This window comes from Doryrhamphus excisus, linkage group LG1, assembly GCF_037039965.1.
Source record: "Doryrhamphus excisus strain RoL-2023G ecotype Guam linkage group LG1, RoL_Dexc_Guam_v1.1, whole genome shotgun sequence".
Lineage (NCBI taxonomy): Eukaryota > Metazoa > Chordata > Actinopteri > Syngnathiformes > Syngnathidae > Doryrhamphus > Doryrhamphus excisus.
The window spans coordinates 4,752,073-4,774,310 of record NC_136357.1 but is presented as its reverse complement, the minus strand read 5'-3'; the positions used below and the strand labels follow the sequence as shown (position 1 = coordinate 4,774,310).

Genomic DNA, 22,238 nt, shown 5'->3' with positions numbered 1-22,238 from the left:
TTTTGTGCGTAATTTGTGCATAATTTTTGCATAATTTTTTGCATAATTTTTTGCATAATTTTTTGCATAATTTTTTGCATAATTTTTTGCATAATTTTTTTGCATAATTTTTTGCATTTTTTTTGCATAATTTTTGGCGTAATTTAATCTTTCTTTTTTTTGCGTAAAAAGAGGAGGAGTCACAAGGAAAAAGACAAACAATAAGTAGATATTTTGGAAATAAGTCAACCAACTGTTGCAAAAAGATGACAAAAAGAAACAATACAAGCAGGCGATGTTTGCTAAATACAAGGGTGACGAGTCTTGAACCAGTCATGATGTGCTATATATATCAGCGGTTACTATGGTACCCATTATGTCATTGTATGGTCATATCACCACGTACTTAGGTATGTGACAAAAAAATAAAAAGACAAAATAATAAAAATAACTATATTAGGAAAGCAGGAAGTGAACAAATGTAACAGTTACTGATTGTAAAAGTACTAGATGATAATTTCGGCTAAAGTGGCCTGTTACATTGGTCTACAATTTTTTGGACTCAATCTGCTTCCGAGACAATAGTGGCTAAATCTCATTTATAAATTTAGATTTTTGGTACCCATTTTGGTACCCATTATGTCATTGTATAGTCATATCACCTTGTACTTCGGTACGAGGTACATTATTAAAAAAAAAACAAAAAAAAACTTCAACTGTATTATGGAAAGCAGGAAGTGAACAAATGCAAAAAGATGACAATTTTTAGAGTTGCAGTTTACCCCAGGCGGGGTACACCCTTTACTTGTTGCCAATCAATCACATGGTACATACGTACGACATACTGTATTGTTTGTTCAGACTGTGGCAAACCAGAAATACGCCAAAACACAATGACAAAATAAGCACGGGTCCATTTCAACGTACGCTTTGCCGCCATTAAGGTCTTGTCTTTAGCACAGAGCAGTAAGCTTTAAGAGAACTCCCAGCACCATTGAAAAGAGTCAAGTGACTGCATGTTGCTAATGGGTATATCGTGTCTCCACCAGGTGTTACACTATACATCTGTGGCAGTCCGATCAATACCGTAGGATTCAACGGTTGGAACAAGAGCTTGCGGGAAAATGTCTTTTCTGGTCATCCATTTGTGTATTCGTCTTATGCCAAATTAAATTCATTTTAGAGTCTTGAACCAGTCATGATGTGCTATATATATATCAATATGTTATATATAGACACTTACTATAATACCTATTATGTCATTGTATGGTCATATCATCTCGTACTTTGGTACGGGACAAAAATTACAAAAAAATGTTTAAAAAATTATATTAGGAAAGCAGGAAGTGAACAAATGGATATTTGCATTTTGTTCATGTTAAGCTATAAGCTACAAAAACAAGTAGCTCTTGGCCATTTTCATTTTTATAAAAGTAGCTCTGATGAGAAAAAAACCTTGGTGACCCCTAATATAGCCGGTAGTACATCGGGATCAGTATTGGAATCATAAAACCCTGATCGGAACATCCTTAGGCAAAACTGTTGATTGACCTAGCATGTTTTTGGAATGTGGGAGGAAACCGGAGTCCCCGATGAAAAACCCATGCAAACTCCTAGCTGTGAGGTCTGTGCGCTAACCACTCGACCGCCGTGCAACCCGGATTATTGCATGTAATTAACAAAAATTTTATCCACTAACCGAATTCACTAGCGAATTCAAGAAACAATACAAGCAGTTGATGTTTGCTAAATACAAGGATGAAGAGTCTTGAACCAGTCATGAAGTAATATACATATCAGCGGTTACTAAAGTACCCATTATGTCATTGTATGGTCATATCACCTCCTACTTCGGTATGAGACAAAAAAAATAAAAATACAAAATAATAAAAATAATAATAACTATATTAGGAAAGCAGGAAGTGAACAAATGTAACAGTTACTGATTGTAAAAGTACCAGATGGATGGGTAGGATTTAATAAGCTTTGCTTCTTCCTACTCCTTTTGGACATGTGGAAGAGAGGCAGGGTTTAAAAATTAGGGTACAAAATTAAAAAATATTAAATAAAATTAAAAAAATAAAATTAATTTAAAAAATTTAAAAAATAATAAAAATTATTAAAATAAAGTAAAAAGACAAAAAAACCTTTAATTATATTAGGAAAGCAGGAAGTGAACAAATGTAACAGTTACTGATTGTAAAAGTACCAGATGGAGGGGTAGGATTTAATAAGCTTTGCTTCTTCCTACTCCTTTTTGACATGTGGAAGACAGGCAGGGTTTAAAAATTAGGGTACAAAATTAAAAAATATCAAATAAAATGAAAAAAATAAATTTAATTTAAAATTTAAAAAAAATAAATAAAAATTAATAAAATAAAATAAAAACACACAAAACAATTAATTATATTAGGAAAGCAGGAAGTGAACAAATGTAACAGTTACTGATTGTAAAAGTACCAGATGGAGGGGTAGGATTTAATAAGCTTTGCTTCTTCCTACTCCTTTTGGACATGTGGAACTGTGAACTGATTATGTGATGCATTCAATTGTAATCTGATGCATGTTCAAATGAAATTAAACCATTACCATTACCATATGTTTTGGTTAGCAGTTAGCATGTTGGCTACACAATGTACTACACATTCCTCCCACATTTCAAACATGTCAGGTTAATTGCAGACTCTAAATTGTCCATAGTATGTGCCCTGTGATTGGCTGGTGTCGCCCACCTCTCACCTAACGTCAACTGAGATAGACTCCATCTTGCCCAGACCCCTTAATGAGCACACGCGGTATAGAAAATAAATGGATGGGTGGTTTAGTGAACAACAAAAGTTTGTAGGTGCTGCTAACTATCCACACATGAAGTTAATTTCATTGAAGGATTTACTGAGGAAAAGCCACGTAATGAGACTGTATCGGCTTCAGGTTGTTGGTGCAGAGCCAATTACAGCGACTCTCTGATAAGTCTACACTGGTCACTGACAAACAAACATAGGGGGGAGTTATTAAAGTGCTTCAAGTTCAGTCGGAGGATCTCTGTAATAATTCCATTTTTTGTTCCCCCCAATCACAGTTGATAACTAACTGGCAACTCCAGGTTTTCAGTTCTCTCCACGTATTTTCACTGAGGTTCCATCAATCTTCTTCCTCATGTCCGAGATGGTGACAGAAGCCTAAGTTGAGAAACTCAGACTTCCCTTTTACCAGTTGCTTCGCCCAGCTCCTCCCAGAGGATTCCAAAGTGAGGTTTTGGGAGGCATCCTTATCAGATGGCAACGCCCCGTCATCTGAGGAGCAGTGGCTATGATCCAAGTGTCCGAGAGGAAACCCATTTCAGCTTTCACTTTCACCTGCAATATTGTCCTTTATATGGTCACTACCCAATGGTAATAATGGTAATGGTAATGGTTTAATTTCATTTGAACATGCATCAGGTTACAATTGAATGCATCACATAATCAGTTCACAGTTCCACATGTCCAAAAGGAGTAGGAAGAAGCAGAGCTTATTAAATCCTACCCCTCCATCTGGTACTTTTACAATCAGTAACTGTTACATTTGTTCACTTCCTGCTTTCATAATATAATTCAAGTTTTTTTGTGTTTTTTTTTACTTTATTTTATTATTTTTTTATTTTTAAATTAATTATTATTTTTTATTTTATGTAATATATTTTAATTTTGTAAAAAAATAGTGTTTTACTTTTTATTTTTTGTCACTTTTGTGTTTTTATTTTATTTTATTATTTTTTATATATATTTTTTATTTTAAAATTAATTTTATTTTTTATTTAATATTTTTTTAAATTTTGTACCCTAATTTTCAAACCCTGCCTCTCTTCCACATGTCCAAAAGGAGTAGGAAGAAGCAAAGCTTATTAAATCCTACCCCTCCATCTGGTACTTTTACAATCAGTAACTGTTACATTTGTTCACTTCCTGCTTTCCTAATATAATTAAAGTTTTTTTGTGTTTTTTTTTTACTTTATTTTATTATTATTTTTTTATTTTTAAATTATTTTTATTTTATTTTATTTAATATATTTTAATTTTGTAAAAAAAAATTAGTTTTTTATTTTTTATTTTTTGTCACGTCCCAAAGTAGGAGGTGATATGAGCATCCAATGCCATAATGGGTACCATAGTAACTGTCAATATAGTGATATATATAGCACATCATGACTGGTTAGTATGTTCTCTGTAGGCGGCATTATGAATTATCCTTACTGACCTTTTTTTGCAGTACATTTAGCGAGTGAAGATTGCTTTTATAGTGCACTCATTTGTTGCCCTGGCCTTATATTGCAAAAGCCATCCACAACCCATATTTGGTGTTCTTAGTCCAATGAGCTCAATTTATTCCACTTCACATTCTGAATCTTTCAGTTATTCATTGACAATTGTTCATCATTATCATCCAGCCAGGCCGAGCGGAACAGGAGGTGGCCAAAAATAAGAATAGGAAGGAACCATTGAGACATTTTGTATTTGCTGGATGGTTAATGAGCAGTGCAGAAAATGCTCAGTTTGAAGTCTTTTAAAAAGCCACAAAGATAAAAAAGTGTGTGTTTGTGTGTGTGACACACAGAGAGAGAAGGCAGAAAGAAGTGGGAACGAACTACAGGAAGGTTGTGAGAAGAAAAAGAGGAGACAGGAGGAGTCGCGGTAGAGGCGGTCACCTTGGCAAGTCAATTACACAGACTAAAGTGAGTATGTGGCAAAGTATATTGTATTGTTGTGGTAATGGTAATGGTTTGATTTCATTTGAACATGCATCAGATTACAATTGAATGCATCACATAATCAGTTCACAGTTCCACATGTCCAAAAGGAGTAGGAAGAAGCAAAGCTTATTAAATCCTACCCCTCCATCTGGTACTTTTACAATCAGTAATTGTTACATTTGTTCACTTCCTGCTTTCCTAATATAGTTTAAGGGTTTTTTTTTAATTTTGATTTTAATTTTAATTTTAATTTTAATTTTAATTTTAATTTTAATTTTAATTTTAATTTTAATTTTAATTTTAATTTTAATTTTAATTTTAATTTTAATTTTAATTTTTTTTGTTTTTCAACTTGCTTCTAATGCACTTTTCTGGTCAAAAAAAAGGGAAACCTCACACACACTCAACAGGGTCCCCAGGAGCACCCAAAAATGGAAGAAGCAAAGCTTATGAAATCCTACCCCTCCATCTGGTACTTTTACAATCAGTAACTGTTACATTTGTTCACTTCCTGCTTTCCTAATACAGTTTAAGTTTTTTTTATTGTTTAATTTTAATTTTAATTTTAATTTTAATTTTAATTTTAATTTTAATTTTAATTTTAATTTTAATTTTAATTTTAATTTTAATCATGACTGGTTCAAGACTCTTCATCCTTGTATTTAGCAAACATCAACTGCGTGTATTGTTTCTTGAATTGGCTCATCGTTGTGCATTGTTTGAGGGTCTTACTCAATCCATTCCATAGTTTGATTCCACATACTGAAATGCTATGGCTTTTTAACGTAGTCCTAGCATATAAGCATTTTTTTTACTTGTTAAAAAAAAAATGATGGCTACATGATTGTCTGCTGTGGTTGAATCATTTGTCAGTCATTTCCTTTACAACAAAGAAGGCATTGATGTGTGGCCGTGATTGCTCTTCATGATTTCCCTATTGGTATATGAAGGCCCACCCACACACACACACACACACATTGAATTTTGACAACACACACTCCCATCTCAGTTTCAGTCCCATCAGAGAAACACTGAGTGATTAAAAAGACCTTTGAACAAATGGTGTTGGTTCAGGATTGTCTATTCAATGTTCAAAGTGTGTGTGCGTGCGTAAAGTGGTTTGGGATCCTCGCTGGCATTGAAAAGTTGAATGCATTACACTAACACACACACACACACACACATGCATGGCGCACCTCAGGAGGTAGAAGATCTAATCATTTTGGCAGAAAGCTTTTAAGGTCTGTGCCAGTGTTTTATTCAACAGACAGAGTTTGCTCCCATCGGCTCGGAGCGTGTCACCGACAAATTAAAGCCGACTTTGTCACCAATTCATTTTTATGTTCAGTCATCTTTGCCTAACTATCAAATATGTGGATCCCCTACCGCTTTAAAGCTTGTTTGTTTTTTTTTTTTTTACGAATAAACAAAAACTCCACCTATGCAAAATTTCATTTTGACGCAGTTGCAGAATCACTTTCTCACAATTTGTTTGCCAAACCCTGAGATAATTATCTTCTACATAATCCTCTTTCTTTTCTGATTCCTTTGCAGAGCTTATGTAAATTTTAAACATGCTCAGAGATTAATTATCTTACTCGCTGTCGGAATTATGCAAAAAAAAAAACAAAACATACAATCCATTCACAAGCAGCTACTATGTAGGATTAGCGTGTGTGTCATGTAGCAGAATGTAAGACATTATATAAGAGCAAATCACGGAGCGTCGAAATGGCACAAATGAGGCTCCCGACGACTGCACACAGAATGGAAGCATCATCTGTCTTGATAGACAGTCGATTTAGTTAATAAGACAGCTGCTCTCACTTTCATTTCTGTAAAAAAAAAAAAAAAAAAAAGACACAGACGGGCTACAACGCTACATCTGCACAATCCAATGAGATTCGGTAAAAGAGCTGTATCAAAAAACGTTGTAAATAATAAGCATCCGTTTAGTTTTACACTGTCAGATTCATTTAGTGATGTGTTTACTGACACCTGGACTTTGGTATTAGACACGCTTTGTTGTACTACATATGGTTTGGTGAAAATAGATGAATATAAAGTAATTCCTGGGGGCCACTGGAGCTAGGGTCTGGGCAAGGCTGGGCCGCATCAGGTTTTTCCAAAAAAAAAAAACGCATTTTTTAAAAACAGAAAAATATACAAACTTTTTCAGTGTTTTGGTTCCGATTTTCTACAATAAAAGCTCTGATAAAACATTCCACTGTTCTCAAATATCTTAATTTTTATTTTTCTGCACAAAATAAGATGAAAAATAACAAAAAACAACAACAAAAATAAAAAAAATAAAAAATAAATAAACAAATCAAGAATAAAGAAAATCAATCAATCAGTAATAAATAAATATAATAATAATAATAATAAAACGGCAAATAATAAAAACTTAAGAAAGCACATATAGTTGGTGGGTAGACAAATTATTTTTTTCAGATTAAAATGAACAAAGCATTATTAGAGCCCTGTAGACATGACAAAACACGACTATAGTCACATTTATTCTTTTTATTTACAACATATTGCGCAACTGCAGGGTCTTGAGACACATGCTAACTCACAAACTAGAGAGCTAGCGACCTAAACGGTAGCCTCCAAGTTATTTCCTTTAAACTTAAATCGCCAAAAACTTACCACTTCCACACGGATAGGGAGGATAACTATTAACAGTTATTTAACCTTTAACATGAACATTAATCAAATGTAATAATTTTTTCTGGGTACATGATATCATACAGCATCCATATCAAACTTGCGCGGGCCACATTAACATTAAATTTTCATATCAAGGCGGGGGGCCTCAAACTAGTGTCCTGCGGGCCACATTTGGCCCGCGGGCCGCATGTTTGAGACCTTGAAGGCTGCACGGTGGTCGAGTGGTTAGCGTGAAGACCTCAAAGCTAGGAGTCCAGGGTTCAATTCAGGGTTCTAAGTTGAAATACTTAGAAAGCAACTGGTGGGCCGGTTTCAAACTCTTGGTGGCCCGCATGTGGCCCCTGTGCCGTAGTCAATAAGTTTCTCCTCAACCAGACATTTTGGAACATTTGCAACCCATGCAGCTGATTTATTCCGTGCAACAACATTTGTGTCCAGGCTGGCCTTGACCTACTTGATACGGTGACATTTCTAATCCTTCTCTGAGTCATTAAAGGTGCCATCCACCTTTATGACCTTTACCCAGGAGGCACCAACTATTAATAGTACTAACATTCATTCATTGATTCATTTTCTACCACTTGTGTACCCCGCAAGAGGCGGGGACAAATCGTCAAGCTATGGGATGAAAAGGTGTGTCCACTTCCTGTTTTTATGACATTTTTTACATTGCAACTGATAATATCGATTTATTTATTTATCTGGACTGTGTAGACTGAAATCTTAATTGAATCCAGCAAAATGCAACATAAATGAGAGCAGTGTCTTTAAGTGTGAAATTGCATGAGTACAACAAATTCTTACATGTTGGCAGGTCTGTACTAATATTGAAAGTTCATTCATTTATCCTCACAATAAGCGATAAGGTGCTGGAGCCTATCCCAGCTGTCTTGGAGCGAGAGGCGGGGTACACCCTGGACTGGTCGCCAGCCAATCACAGGGCACATATAGACAAACAACCATTCACACTCACATTCATACCTATGGACAATTTGGAGTCGCTAATTAACCTAGCATGTTTTTGGAATGTGGGAGGAAACCGGAGTACCCGGAGAAAACCCACGCATGCACGGGGAGAACATGCAAACTCCACACAGAGATGGCCGAGGGTGGAATTGAACTCAGGTCTCCTAGCTGTGAGGCCTGTGCGCTAACCACTCAATCACCGTGCAACCTAGTGCTAATATTCATTCATTCATTTTCTACCACTTTTCCTCACAAGGATCGCGGGGGATGCTGGAGCCTATCCCAGCTGTCTTCCGGCGAGAGGTGGGGTACACCCTGGACTGGTCGCCAGCCAATCACAGGGCACATATAGACAAACAACCATTCACACTCACATTCATACCTATGGACAATTTGGAGTCGCCAATTAACCTAGCATGTTTTTGGAATGTGGGAGGAAACCGGAGTACCCGGAGAAACCCCATGCATGCACGGGGAGAACATGCAAACTCTACACAGAGATGGCCGAGGGTGGAATTGAACTTGGGTCTCCTAGCTGTCAGGTCTGTGTGCTAACCACTCAACCACCGTGCAGCTTAGTGCTAATATATTTTTTATATGATTATAGGGAGTGTGATCAGGACCTCCGGTCATCACATACCTGAGAAATATCGTCTTAGATTTAGATTTAGACTTAACAGTTTGTGGGATTTGTGTCCATTCATCCAAAAAAAGGAGTTGGATGCATAAAATTGGCCAAAATGCCTCAGTAAGCTAAAGAATTAAAAGTCCGGGGAAACTAAGGACTTAAGCACAACCTTGGTTCATAAAATTATACAAAGTCATGTCCCAAGAGTTTTGTCTATTTCATGCATATTCCTTCAACGAAGGGCAGCTACAGAACCGTCCTGGGAGGATGTTCAATTGTGTGTTCCACTTAAAATATACACAACAAGGCCTGCCCCCATTCTGCATATTTTATATACTGTATGCGCTGCATTTAGCAAGGCACTTTAACCCTCAAAAATTGTCTGAAGGCAACGTGTCACTTGGAGTGACCATGATCTGGCAACGTGACTATAAATCTGACCGATGATAATGCAGATCAGCAGGAGGCCGATGGCCACAAGTTGTTACATTATGCAGTCTAAAAGCTTGTTGAGGAGCCAACAGTGCAGCCATAATGAAAGATTGATGTGTAAAAAAAAAAAAAAAAAAAAACTATTTCGTTGGGTGGTGTTATGTAAAGTAATAAAGCAGCAGTAGCTGGAAGGGGGGGGGGCGCTGTTGGGACTTAATAGAAGCACATGGACAGTGTCTTCATTTGTGCACTTTCGCACTTGAGTGCATAAGTGCGTTGACACTGAGAAGTGCTTTATGGGTAATGGTAATGGTTTTATTTCATTTGAACATGCATCAGATTACAATTGAATGCATCACATAATCAGTTCACAGTTCCACATGTCCAAAAGGAGTAGGAAGAAGCAAAGCTTGTTAAATCCTACCCCTCCATCTGGTACTTTTACGATCACTAACTGTTACATTTGTTCACTTCCTGTTTTCCTAATATAGTTTAAGTTAAAAACAAAATTTAAATATTTTTTTTATATAAAAAAATTATTTTATTTTTTTTATTAAAAAAAATTATTTAAATTTTTTTTATAAAAAAAATATTTTATTTTTTTATAAAAAACATTTCTTTAAATTTTTTTTTATAAAAAAAAATTTATTTATTTTTTTATTGAAAAAAAATAAAATAATTTTTTTTTATAAAAAAAAAATTTAAATAAATTTTTTGTAATGTAAATTTTTTTTACATTTTATTTTGGCACGTACCGAAGTAGGAGGTGATATGAGCACAATCAGTACAATCAGTAATTGTTACATTTGTTCACTTCCTGCTTTCCTAATATAAGTTTTTATTTTTTTTTATTATTTTGTATTTTTATTTTTTTGTCACATACCAAAGTACGAGGTGATATGACCATACAATGACATAATGGGTACCATAGTAACACAATCAGTACAATCAGTAATTGTTACATTTGTTCACTTCCTGCTTTCCTAATATAGTTCGAGTTTTTATTATTAAATTTTTTATTATTTTGTATTTTTTGGTCACATACCGAAGTACAAGGTGATATGGCCATACAATGACATAATGGTTACCATAGTAACACAAAGAGTACAATCAGTAATTGTTATATTTGTTCACTTCCTTCTTTCTTAATATAGTTTAAGTTTTTATTTTTTTATTATTATTTTGTATTTTTATTTTTTTGTCACATACCGAAGTACGAGGTGATATGACCATACAATGACATAATGGGTACTTTAGTAACCGCTGATATGTATATTACTTCATGACTGGTTCAAGACTCTTCATCCTTGTATTTAGCAAACATGAACTGCTTGTATTGTTTCTTGAATTCGCTAGTGAATTCGGTTAGTGGATAAAATTTTTGTTAATTACATGCAATAATCCGGGCTGCACGGCAGTCGAGTGGTTAGCGCACAGACCTCACAGCTAGGAGTTTGCATGGGTTTTCTTCGGGGACTCCGGCTTCCTCCCACATTCCAAAAACATGCTAGGTCAATCAACAGTTTTGCCTAAGGATGTTCCGATCAGGGTTTTATGATTCCAATACTGATCCCGATGTACTACCGGCTATATTAGGGGTCACCAAGGTTTTTTTCTTGTCAGAGCTACTTTTAAAAAATATTTAAATGGCCAAGAGCAACTTGTTTTTGTAGCTTATAGCTTAACATGAACAAAATGCAAATATCCATTTGTTCACTTCCTGCTTTCCAGATATAGATTAATTTTTTAAACATTTTTTTGTAATTTTTGTCCCGTACCGAAGTACGAGGTGATATGAGCATCCAATGACATAATGGGTACCATAGTAAGTGTCAATATAGTGATATATATAGCACATCATGACTGGTTCAAGACTCTTATATAAATGTATTTAGCTTATAGCTTAACATGAACAAAATGCAAATATCCATAACTCATGTTTTGTATTTTACAATGCATTTATTTCTAGTCTTCTCACATTATGAACTGAAAACCTGAATGAAAAGCAGGTTTGTCCGCCTCTGCTGGGCCCCTCTAACCTCATCTTCTGCCTTTTAAACCGCAGATGCAGCCGACCCCCTCTTCTGTGCCCTTGCCATCCCGGAGAGGAGACAAAAAAACGGCACTCGTCCGTCAGTTTGGCACCACTTCTGAAGTCAGTACACACGATACACGTTTCAAGCACGGTGCTAGATTTGTCACGATATCAATTTTTTCTGGTTGATAATCGTGACAATGACAGTGGATACGGCCCTCAACAGTGAAGAGGGAACATGTTGATGCAAGAATTACAAATTCTCCCGGAGGTACGCGCTCACATCATTTGGAGCCCTCTGAGCAAAGAGTAAGTCTACAGAGAACACATGGCATAGAAACCAACTAAACAGTCTTATTGTTTAGTGCCTTCACATTATCAGGAAAACCAGGTGGCCTCAATTACATGCTAAATCGGTCCTGGTCAGGGAAGTCTGAACCAGGAGATCTGAGGCATCAAAATGTATATAAATTATAATTCATTGCAAAATATACAGCAGTCACTAACTAAGTGATTACAAAAAGATATAACAATATAGTATTGCAACAATATTTATTGATTCGTTAACAGTACCCACGTTTACATGAGGAGTTTTTCACATTCATACCTATGGACAATTTGGAGTCGCTAATTAACCTAGCATGTTTTTGGAATGTGGGAGGAAACCGGAGTACCCGGAGAAAACATGCACGGGGAGAACATGCAAACTCCACACAGAGATGGCCGAGGGTGGAATTGAACCCTGGTCTTTTAGCTGTGAGGTCTGCGCGTTAACCACTTGACCACCGTGCAGCCCTGATTAAATTAATATTCATTCATTTTCTACCGCTTTTTCCTCACGAGGGTTGCGGGGGGTGTTGGAGCCTATCCCAGCTGTTTTCGGGCGAGAGGCGGGGTACAATACAGACAGGTCGCCAGCCAATCACAGGGCACATATAGACAAACAACCATTCACACTCACATTCATACCTATGGACAATTTGGAGTCGCTAATTAACCTAGCATGTTTTTGGAATGTGGGAGGAAACCGGAGTACCCGGAGAAAACATGCACGAGAGAACATGCAAACTCCACACAGAGATGGCCGAGGGTGGAATTGAACCCTGGTCTCTTAGCTGTGAGGTCTGCGCGCTAACCACTTGACCACCGTGCAGCCCTGATTAAATTAATATTCATTCATTTTCTACCGCTTTTTCCTCACGAGGGTTGCGGGGGGTGTTGGAGCCTATCCCAGCTGTTTTCGGGCAAGAGGCGGGGTACAATACAGACAGGTCGCCAGCCAATCACAGGGCACATATAGACAAACAACCATTCACACTCACATTCATACCTATGGACAATTTGGAGTCAGTTATTCTGCTTTTAAGTAAATAGAAAGGAAATGATCCGTAAAGGGGCGGCACGGCGGTCTAGTGGTTAGCGCGTGGATCTCACAGCTAGGAGACCAGGGTTCAATTCCACCCTCGGCCATCTCTGTGTGGAGTTTGCATGCATGGGTGGGTTCCTCCCACGTTCCAAAAACATGCTAGGTTAATTGACGACTCCAAATTGTCCATAGGTATGAATGTGAGTGTGAATGGTTGTTTGTCTATATGTGCCCTGTGATTGGCTGGCAACCAGTCCAGGGTGTACCCCGCCTCTCGCCCGAAGACAGCTGGGATAGGCTCCAGCACCTTCTGCGACCCTCGTTAGGAAAAAGCGGTAGAAAATGAATGAATGAATGATCCCTAAAGGCCAGGAAATCATTTAATAAAAGTTGTCATTAATGTAAATTATTATAACCAACTATGTCACATTGACAATATTCATTCATCATAATATCGTTACTTTTCTTGTTCATTTGTTTCTTTCCATTCCTTCTCTTCCACCCTCAATCTCTTTCTAAAGTCCGAGGAAATGAACCATGCGCTGCCATTGATCCGGAAACTCACACATGAATGCATACGCGGAGAAAACACCTTCCACCTTTGTACACACCTTACCCCCCCCCCCCCCCTCACCCCCCACACGCCCCCCTGTGAGGAAGACAAAGTGGCAGGTGTATCGTGGTGGACGGAGCCACCGACCCTCTTGCAGAGTTAATGAGCTTTTATTGACTTCAGCATCTGAAGCATTTGCTGTAACTTATCACAGTTAGCGCCTCGCTCCCCAGACACACACACACACACACACACACACACACACACACACACACGATACGTATGTTTGTGTGTAAATGTCCATGGAGACACACACTCTTTCAACTAGTACAATATGACTGAATTATTTTTTTATGGAAGTGTACCAAAGTATTAACACACATATTTTGAGTTTAGGCAACACCCCTTAGCTCTACATTCATATTCGGGTATCATAAGACACATGAATAAAACACCAAATAATAATATTACACTTAGGAGGATTAAGCGGCACTGGATAAATAATAACACAGTAAAGTCTCGTTATATCGATATTCTCGGGAGTCTAACTGAGCTAATTACATCATAAAAGACTAGAAATTTGCCGGGAAATGAAAATAGTATCATAATAAGTAGTAATTCGTTTTAACCGATATCGATATAACGAGACTTTACTGTATGTCAAAATAATGCAACATATACTTTAATATGTCATCTTTCACTCTGTAATGTTGTGGAATTTGCATTTGTATATTCATTCATTCATTTTCTACTGCTTTTTCCTCACAAGGGTCGTAGGGGGTGCTGGAGCCTATCCCAGCTGTCTTCAGGTGAGAGGCGGGGTACACCACGGACTGGTCGTTAGTAAATCACAGGGCACATATAGACAAACAACCATTCACACTCACATTCATACCTACGGACAATTTGGAGTCGCTAATTAACCTAGCATGTTTTTGGAATGTGGGAGGAAACCGGAGTACCCGGAGAAAACCCACGCATGCACAAAGAGAACATGCAAATTCCACACAGAGATGGCTGAGGGTGGAATTGAACCCTGGTCTGCATTTGTATATTCTCACAGGGAATTTGTAGTGTCTGTTTTTCATTTTTTTTATTGACATTTTCTACATCGCAACTGATGTGGACACCCATAGCTTCATTTTCATCCTATAGCTTAACGATTTGTGTCCAAATTTTGACTGACAGCGTACGTGTGTTTTTAACAGATAGCATTAACAAAAGTAGCAGCGGAGCTTGACTCTCTTTTTATTTAAACAGGACATAAATATTCAAACACACGCATGTACGGAGTGATTAATACAATTAGAGTGATTATGAAAATGTAGAGCAACTCCATCAGGTGTGTGCTTGCTGATAAATGGATGGATGGATGGATGAATAGATGAATAGATAGTCCTATAAAGTCTCATAGTCTATACAAGACACAGTAACACAGTAAAAATGAAAATTCAAGGTCAATGGTGCTCTCATCATTTTATATGGCATACACACACACACACACACACACACACACAAGAGTGTGTACTATTTTGTCCAGGGAGCCATGAACATGAAGGCTGCAATATGGAGCAAAGAGAGTAAGCAAAAGGACAAGTGGAGAAAGCAGAGCAAAGATAGGAGATGTAAAAAAAGACAGGATGTAGACGCACAGAGAGATCGTGACCTGTATTTATCCATCCTGTCAGTATAAAGGCAGGACATCATAGGTCACTCCAGAGTACATTCATTCATTTTAATATGATATGAAGCTATAGGCGGAGATGGAAGCAGAAAAGCTCTTAATCGTTGGAAATAAGGCCCATAAGGCTAAAGCAGAGAGAGGCTAGGAGGCTAGAAGTAGAGTGTGCATAGAAATCTTTGCCCGACTTTGGAGTTTTGGGACAAAAGAAGGTCTTCATCCGTCTCAATGGTGGAAAAGTGGCAAATCGTTATAATTATCTAAAACAAACGTAATTAGTGGGACCTCCATCTGTAGTTTGTTACAGCCCAAACGTGTCAACTGGGTGTATATGTGGAGGAGGTGGAGCAGGGAGCCAAACAATCGTTTTAAAAAGGGACCTATTTTTTTTGTCTCAAAAAAATTAAAAAAATTTTAAAAATTAAAAAAATTAAAAAAATCAAAAAAATTAAAAAAATTTAAAAAATTTTAAAAATTTTAAAAATTTAAAAAATTTAAAAAATTTAAAAAATTTAAAAATTAATTTTTCACATTTTTCTGCCCAAATGTGTCAACTGGGTGTATATGTGGAGGAGGTGGAGCAGGGAGCCAAACAATCGTTTTAAAAAGGGACCTTTTTTTTTTGGTCTCAAAAACAATAAAAAAATTTAAAAAATTAAAAAAAATTAAAAAAAAATTTAAAAATTTAAAAAATTAAAAAATTAAAAAAATTAAAAAAATTAAAAAAATAATTTTTTACATTTTTCTGCCCAAATGTGTCAACTGGGTGTATATGTGGAGGAGGTGGAGCAGGGAGCCAAACAATCGTTTTAAAAAGGGACCTATTTTTTTTGTCTCAAAAACAATTAAAAAATTAAACAAATTTAAAAAAAAAAAAATTTTTAAAAATTAAAAAAGTAAAAAAGTAAAAAAGTAAAAAATTAAAAAATTAATTTTTCACATTTTTCTGCCCAAATGTGTCAACTGGGTGTATATGTGGAGGAGGTGGAGCAGGGAGCCAAACAATCGCTTTAAAAAGGGACCTATTTTTCTTTCTTTGGTCTCAAAAAATAAAAAATAAAAAATAAAATTTTCACATTTTTCTGCCCAAACGTGTCAACTGGGTGTATATGTGGAGGAGGTGGAGCAGGGAGCCAAACAATCGCTTTAAAAAGGGACCTATTTTTTTTTGTGTCAAAAAAATCAAAAAATTAAAAATTAATTTTTTCATATTTTTCTGCCCAAACGTGTCAACTGGGTGTATATGTGGAGGAGGTGGAGCAGGGAGCCAAACAATCGTTTTAAAAAGGACCTATTTTTTTTGTCTCAAAAAAATAAAAAATAAAAAATGAATAAATAAAATGTTTCCCTTTTTTTGACCTATACGTGAATGTCGTTACAACATTGTATTCTCCTGTTAACAATTGCCAAAGTTTCATATAATGAGATTTGTGCATTTGAAAGTGAGTCCTGAAAGATGTTTGGGATAGCTCAAAACGCTCAATTTCAAAGGGGCGTGGTTAAATCTGCCACTTTGTGATGTCACAAAGGGACAGGGACTTCCTTATTAGGGAGTGGCTGTAAGCCAACAAAGCTCTCTGCCTGCCCTCCCACAAGCTCTGCTCCTCTGTTTACGTGTTAGCAATGGCTCATACGGGAGTTCCTGATTCCCGACCAGCAAAAGAAATGCATTTTAATATGTCAACGGCATTTTTACACTGGATTGTTTCGTCAAACAATCCAGTATGGCCAGTATGCAGTTGGGTACAGGTGGGGTACACCCTGGACTGGTCGCCAGCCAATCACAGGGAACATATAGACAAACAACCATTCACACTCACATTCATACCTATGGACAATTTGAAGTCGCCAATTAACCTAGCATGTTTTTGGAATGTGGGAGGAAACCGGAGTACCCGGAGAAAACCCACGAATGCCTGGGGAAAGCATGCAAACTCCACACAGAGATGGCCGAGGGTGGAATTGAACCCTGGTCTGCATTTGTATATTCTCACAGGGAATTCGTAGTGTCTGTCAAACATTTGCAGCATTTCTTGAAATGCAATAGGGGTGTCAACAGTTGTTGAGGGTGATGTGTGGAATTGAACCCTGGTCTCCTTGCTGTGAGGTAAGAACAGTAAAATAATAATAATAATAATAATAATAAATTAGTATATCCAAAACATCGGACTGTCCGGTCTCTACTTCCGGATCAGAAGCAACCGTTCTCAGCTAGCGGCGAGTACGACCAACCACAGCGGAGTGGCCGTGCCTGGAATACATTAAAACATACCGTTTTTGCGGGAACCACAATTTTTTTAAAAAATACAGATGAATAGGTGCAGATCCTGAAAAACTATAAAGCTTTGTGTAGTGTTCTATAGGAGTTCACAACTGAATACATAGGGCTGAAAAATTAGCATAATAGGTCCTCTTTAAAAGGACTTAAATAATATAATTTATTCAACAATTTTTTCTGTTCGAAAATGTCATCTTTTTTTTTTTTTACTTTGTAGAAGCAAACCGAACAAAGAACCTATTCAAGAGGCAACAAGGCAGCACATCTGCGCTGCGCCTGGAGCTCAGACAGTCAAGGGGGATTTGTTGGATTGCTCAAGGCCACCTTGACAGTGTTCAGGAAGCAAACTATCGCACCTTTACTATAACTAGTTGCAATTTCCACTTTTTTTTGTGTGTGTGTGTTGGCGATGCAATTAGAACCTTTGGTAGCCCAATCATTCATTTTCTACCGCTACACCCTGGACTGGTCGCCAGCCAATCACAGGGCACATATAGACAAACAACCATTCACACTCACATTCATACCTATGGATAATTTGGAGTCGCTAATTAACCTAGCATGTTTTTGGAATGTGGGAGGAAACCGGAGTACCCGGAAAAAACATGCAAACTCCACACAGAGATGGTCGAGGGTGGAATTGAACCCTGGTCTCCTAGCTGTGAGGTCTGTGCGCTAACCACTCGACCACCGTGCCGCCCTATATGGATTATTTACATTTACAATTGGGAAATAGAGTACAGAAATACAGTGTATTGGTTTGGCTTCAGATAAGAGTGAATAATGTGTTAAAACTCTAGGATGATGTGTTTAAAAACTGCAGGAAATCAGAGGATTGTAAAGGATTGAGACCAACGGGTGTGTTGCTGGAACACGAATTACCTCTTAAACTGGATGACAGAACCCAGCAGACATCCGTATAACACTACATTACTGTCAATTTCACGCTGACTCACCTGCTTCCCTACACCACATTCACACATAAAATTCCACACCATTTTTTCCTCGACTTCTTCCTTATTCCGCCGCATTTTTTTGGTCCGCTAACTTCTGACACATTTCTCTAACGATTCAAACAAATTCAACGTCAAAATGTTTAGCTTATTCAGGACATTGTTGGATATCTACCAGGACTTTCATTCATTTTCTACTGATTATCCTCACAACGGGGTGCTGGAGCCTATCCCAGATGTCTTTCGGGAACATTGAAATATTCAAGAAAAAATTGGCTATTGGAAGTTGTAATATTCTTTAATTTTCTACCACTTATCCTCACGAGGGTCGCGGGGGGGGGGGGGGGGTGCTGGAGCCTATCCTAACTGTCTTCGGACAAGAGAGGCGGGGTACACCCTGGACTGGTGGCCAGCCAATCACAGGGTACATATAGACAAACAACCATTCACACTCACATTCATACCTATGGACAATTTGGAGTCGCTAATTAACCTAGCATGTTTTTGGAATGTGGGAGGAAACCGGAGTACCCGGAGAAAACCCACGCATGCACGGGGAGAACACGCAAACTCCACACAGAGATGGTGGAATCGAACTTGGGTCTCCTAGCTGTGTGGCCTGCACGCTAACCGTGAAACCTGAACATTGAAATATTCAAGAAAAAGTGCTGGAGCCTATCCCAGCTGTTTTTGGACGCGAGAGGTGGGGTATACTCTGGACTGGTTGCCAGCCAATCACAGGGCACATATAGACAAACAACCATTCACACTCACATTCATACCTATGGACAATTTGGAGTCGCTAATTAACCTAGCATGTTTTTTTGGAATGTGGGAGGAAACCGGAGTAACCGGAGAAAACCCACTCATGCACGGGGAGAACATGCAAACTCCACATAGAGATGGCCGAGGGAGGAATTGAACTGGGTTCTCCTAGCTGTGAGGCCTGCGTGCTAACCACTCGTTCTTTAGTGTTTTTTTTGTTAAATTATTGTTCAGTAGATGTCAATAATGTTATATTGATGAGACATTTCTTTGCATTATAGCGCCTTAGCTTGCAGCCATTGATTCTTGCATACGTTATCCTCCCATTCTGTGTGGAAGTGGTTTCTTACTTTGTCCTCCCTGCCCACCAAGTTTCCAACATCTTAGATTTAGAATAAATAAATTGGAGGCTGTATCAGTAGCATGTTTTTGGAATGTGGGAGGAAACCGGAGTACCCGGAGAAAACCCACGCATGCACGGGGAGAACATGCAAACTCCACACAGAGATGGTAAAAGGGTGGAATTGAACTCAGGTCTACTAGCTGTGAGGTCTACATGCTAACCACTCAACCATTACAATTATATTTTATTAAAAAAAATGAAAATTGCAGAAGGTCATTACTCAATATTACTCAATAATGAGTATACAAACATGTACCAATATGAGTTTAGAATGAAAAAAAAAATTGTAATGTCACTTCACACAGAGATGCCCGAAAGTGGAATTGAACTCGGGTCTACTAGCTGTGAGGTCTGCGCGCTAACCACTCGGTCACCGTGCAGCCCCAGAAATACATTAAGAACCATAAATAGCGTAACCATTAAAAACAGCTCCAATATGGCTGAAGTGATGACTTCCTGTTAGTAAAGATCTCCAATGATTGACATGAATGACAGAAGGTGGACTAGAAAGGAGGATTTTTTGACGTGGAAACTGCTGAGAAGAATCCCCTTGAGACTCAACTGTGAGCAGAAGAAGAAGAAGAAGAAGGAGAAGCAGATGCAATACATTCATCATTTATCTTTATGCCCCCCCCAATCCACCCCCCCAACCGCCTCTCATCTTCATTGCTCTGAATTCCGGCATGAAATGCTGATCAGTGATAGTGACTGATGGTGGACTTAAAAGGGGAATAAATGAAGTTATTCTTAAAACTTCTGTCAAGTTTAGTGCTTCTACTTTCAGGTTTTTTTTTTAATCTGTGACAGTCGCAAGTTATGAGTCAGCATTATTTTGCAGCGTGGAACTGGCGCAGGGAAACGTGGGCTGCAAAAAATAAAAATAAAATTAAAAAAAAAACCACCCGGTACAAACAGGAAGCTATCAGTAACTAATATCACGTGTCTGAAACGTTGTTTGCGGCAAAATGGGTGCACGTGCGGTTTGACGCGAAACTGCCGGAACTCCTCGAATCACCGGAAGTGATTCACGACACACAAAAAGAACTTAAGAGATAAAAATTGTTGGACTTACTCAGAATGAGAGCAACAGGCAAGGAGAAAAAGAAGAAGAAGAAGAAGAAGCACGCAGAGTTCATGATGCTGATGATGACACGCCAAGGCGGGAAAATGTCCAATGCTGTGTGTCAGGTGATTTGGATCTCTATTAAAAAAAAAGTCTTTCTCCTGTGTTTGCTGCAGCGTGTAAGTCCACAGTGGCTGAGAGGAGGAACAGTGCGCTCCTCAGATGGGGAGGGCAGGTTCTGTGCAGAGGAAGAGGAGGAGGAGGAGAAAGAGGAGGAGTGGGAGGGGTCTGATGAAGCACCACCAACACATCTGATCTGCACGCGGGAGAACATTCGGCCAAAAGTTACCAGACAGTGGGGATCGGGTTCTGGAACTTATGCCCCCCCCCCAGAAACATCCATCACCTGGAGGGGGTCTTTGTGTTAACATCAGGGGTGATACAAACCATGCAATCAGTGTCGTTGAAAAAATGAATATATATAATAATAGAATATAATATATATAAATGAATATAGAAATATTTAAAATGAAATGAAAAAAATATTTTAAAAACATACTTTAACATACAAAATACCATATTACAATCTACTACTTTAATTTATACTACGTTGGAGTGTTTGTGTACTGTTTGTGCAACCTCAAAAAAAGTCCTTAAAAATGGGCGAAAATCGAACCAACAGAAAAGTGGCAATTTTTAGCCTTCTTTAGGTCCTGCTGGGACCCCTGATGAATGTGGGGTGGATTTTGTTCAAGTCCTGGATCAGAAAAGTGTAGTTTTGGCACCTCAAAAAAAAAAAGAGAATTCGCAACAATGGTGGACCTGAAAAACAGTTGAAAATTAAACCATCAGAAAAATTTTAAATTTTGCCTTTTTTAGGTCCTACTGGGACCCCTGATGAATGTGTGATGGGTCTTGTCCAGGTCCCGGACCAGAAAAGTGTTAGAAAACCTCAAATAAGGAAGAATTTGTGACAGCCGCAGACCTGAAAAACAGGCAAAAATCGAACCATCAGGAAAAAAAAAAAATTTTTTTGTCTTCTTTAGGTCCTACTAGGACCCCTGATGAATGTGTGGTGGATTTTGTTCAGGTCCTGGACCAGAAAAGTGTTGTTTCTGCACCTCAAAAAAAGGAGAATTCATGACAATTTTCGGACCTGAAAAACAGTTGAAAATTAAACTATCAGAAAAAGTGGGATTTTTTGTCTTTACGTCTTGCTTGCAAAAAAGGAGAATTTGTGACAATGGCGGACCTTCAGAAAAAAAAAAATTGTCTTCTTTAGGTCCTACTGGGACCCCTGATGAATGTGTGATGGGTCTTGTCCAGGTTCCGGACCAGAAAAGTGTTAGAAAACCTAAAAAAAAGGAAGAATTTGTGACAGCCGCGACCTGAAAAACCTCCGAAAATCGAGCAGTCAGAAAAGTGGGATTTTTTGCCTTCTTTGGGTCCTGCTGGGACCCCTGATGAATGTGTGGTGGATTTTGTTCATGTCCCGGACAGGAAAAGTGTCGTTTCGGCACCTCAAAAAAGGAGAATTTGCGACAGCAGTGGACCTGAAAAACAGGCAAAAATCTAAAATAATTTTTTTGTCTTCTTTAGGTCCTGCTGGGACCCCTGATGAATGTGTGATGGGTCTTGTCCAAGTCCCGGACCAGAAAAGTGTCGTTTCGGCACATCAAAAATCAAAATTCATTAAAATTTGTGACAGCCGCGGACCTGAAAACGGGCGAAAAT

At 37.9% G+C, this 22,238-nt stretch overlaps 1 protein-coding gene across 1 annotated transcript in view; it reads right to left on the bottom strand.

The window, feature by feature from the left end:
- nrn1la (neuritin 1-like a) overlaps positions 1 to 20,723 on the bottom strand; it is a 60,904-nt gene extending 40,181 nt beyond the window's left edge. Inside the window, exon 1 of the mRNA XM_058076445.2 lies at positions 20,514 to 20,723. Within this exon, the coding sequence (XP_057932428.2) occupies positions 20,514 to 20,577 (64 nt within the window). The 5' untranslated portion in view covers positions 20,578 to 20,723. The remainder of the gene's footprint in view (positions 1 to 20,513) is intronic.
- Positions 20,724 to 22,238: the final 1,515 nt, after the last annotated feature.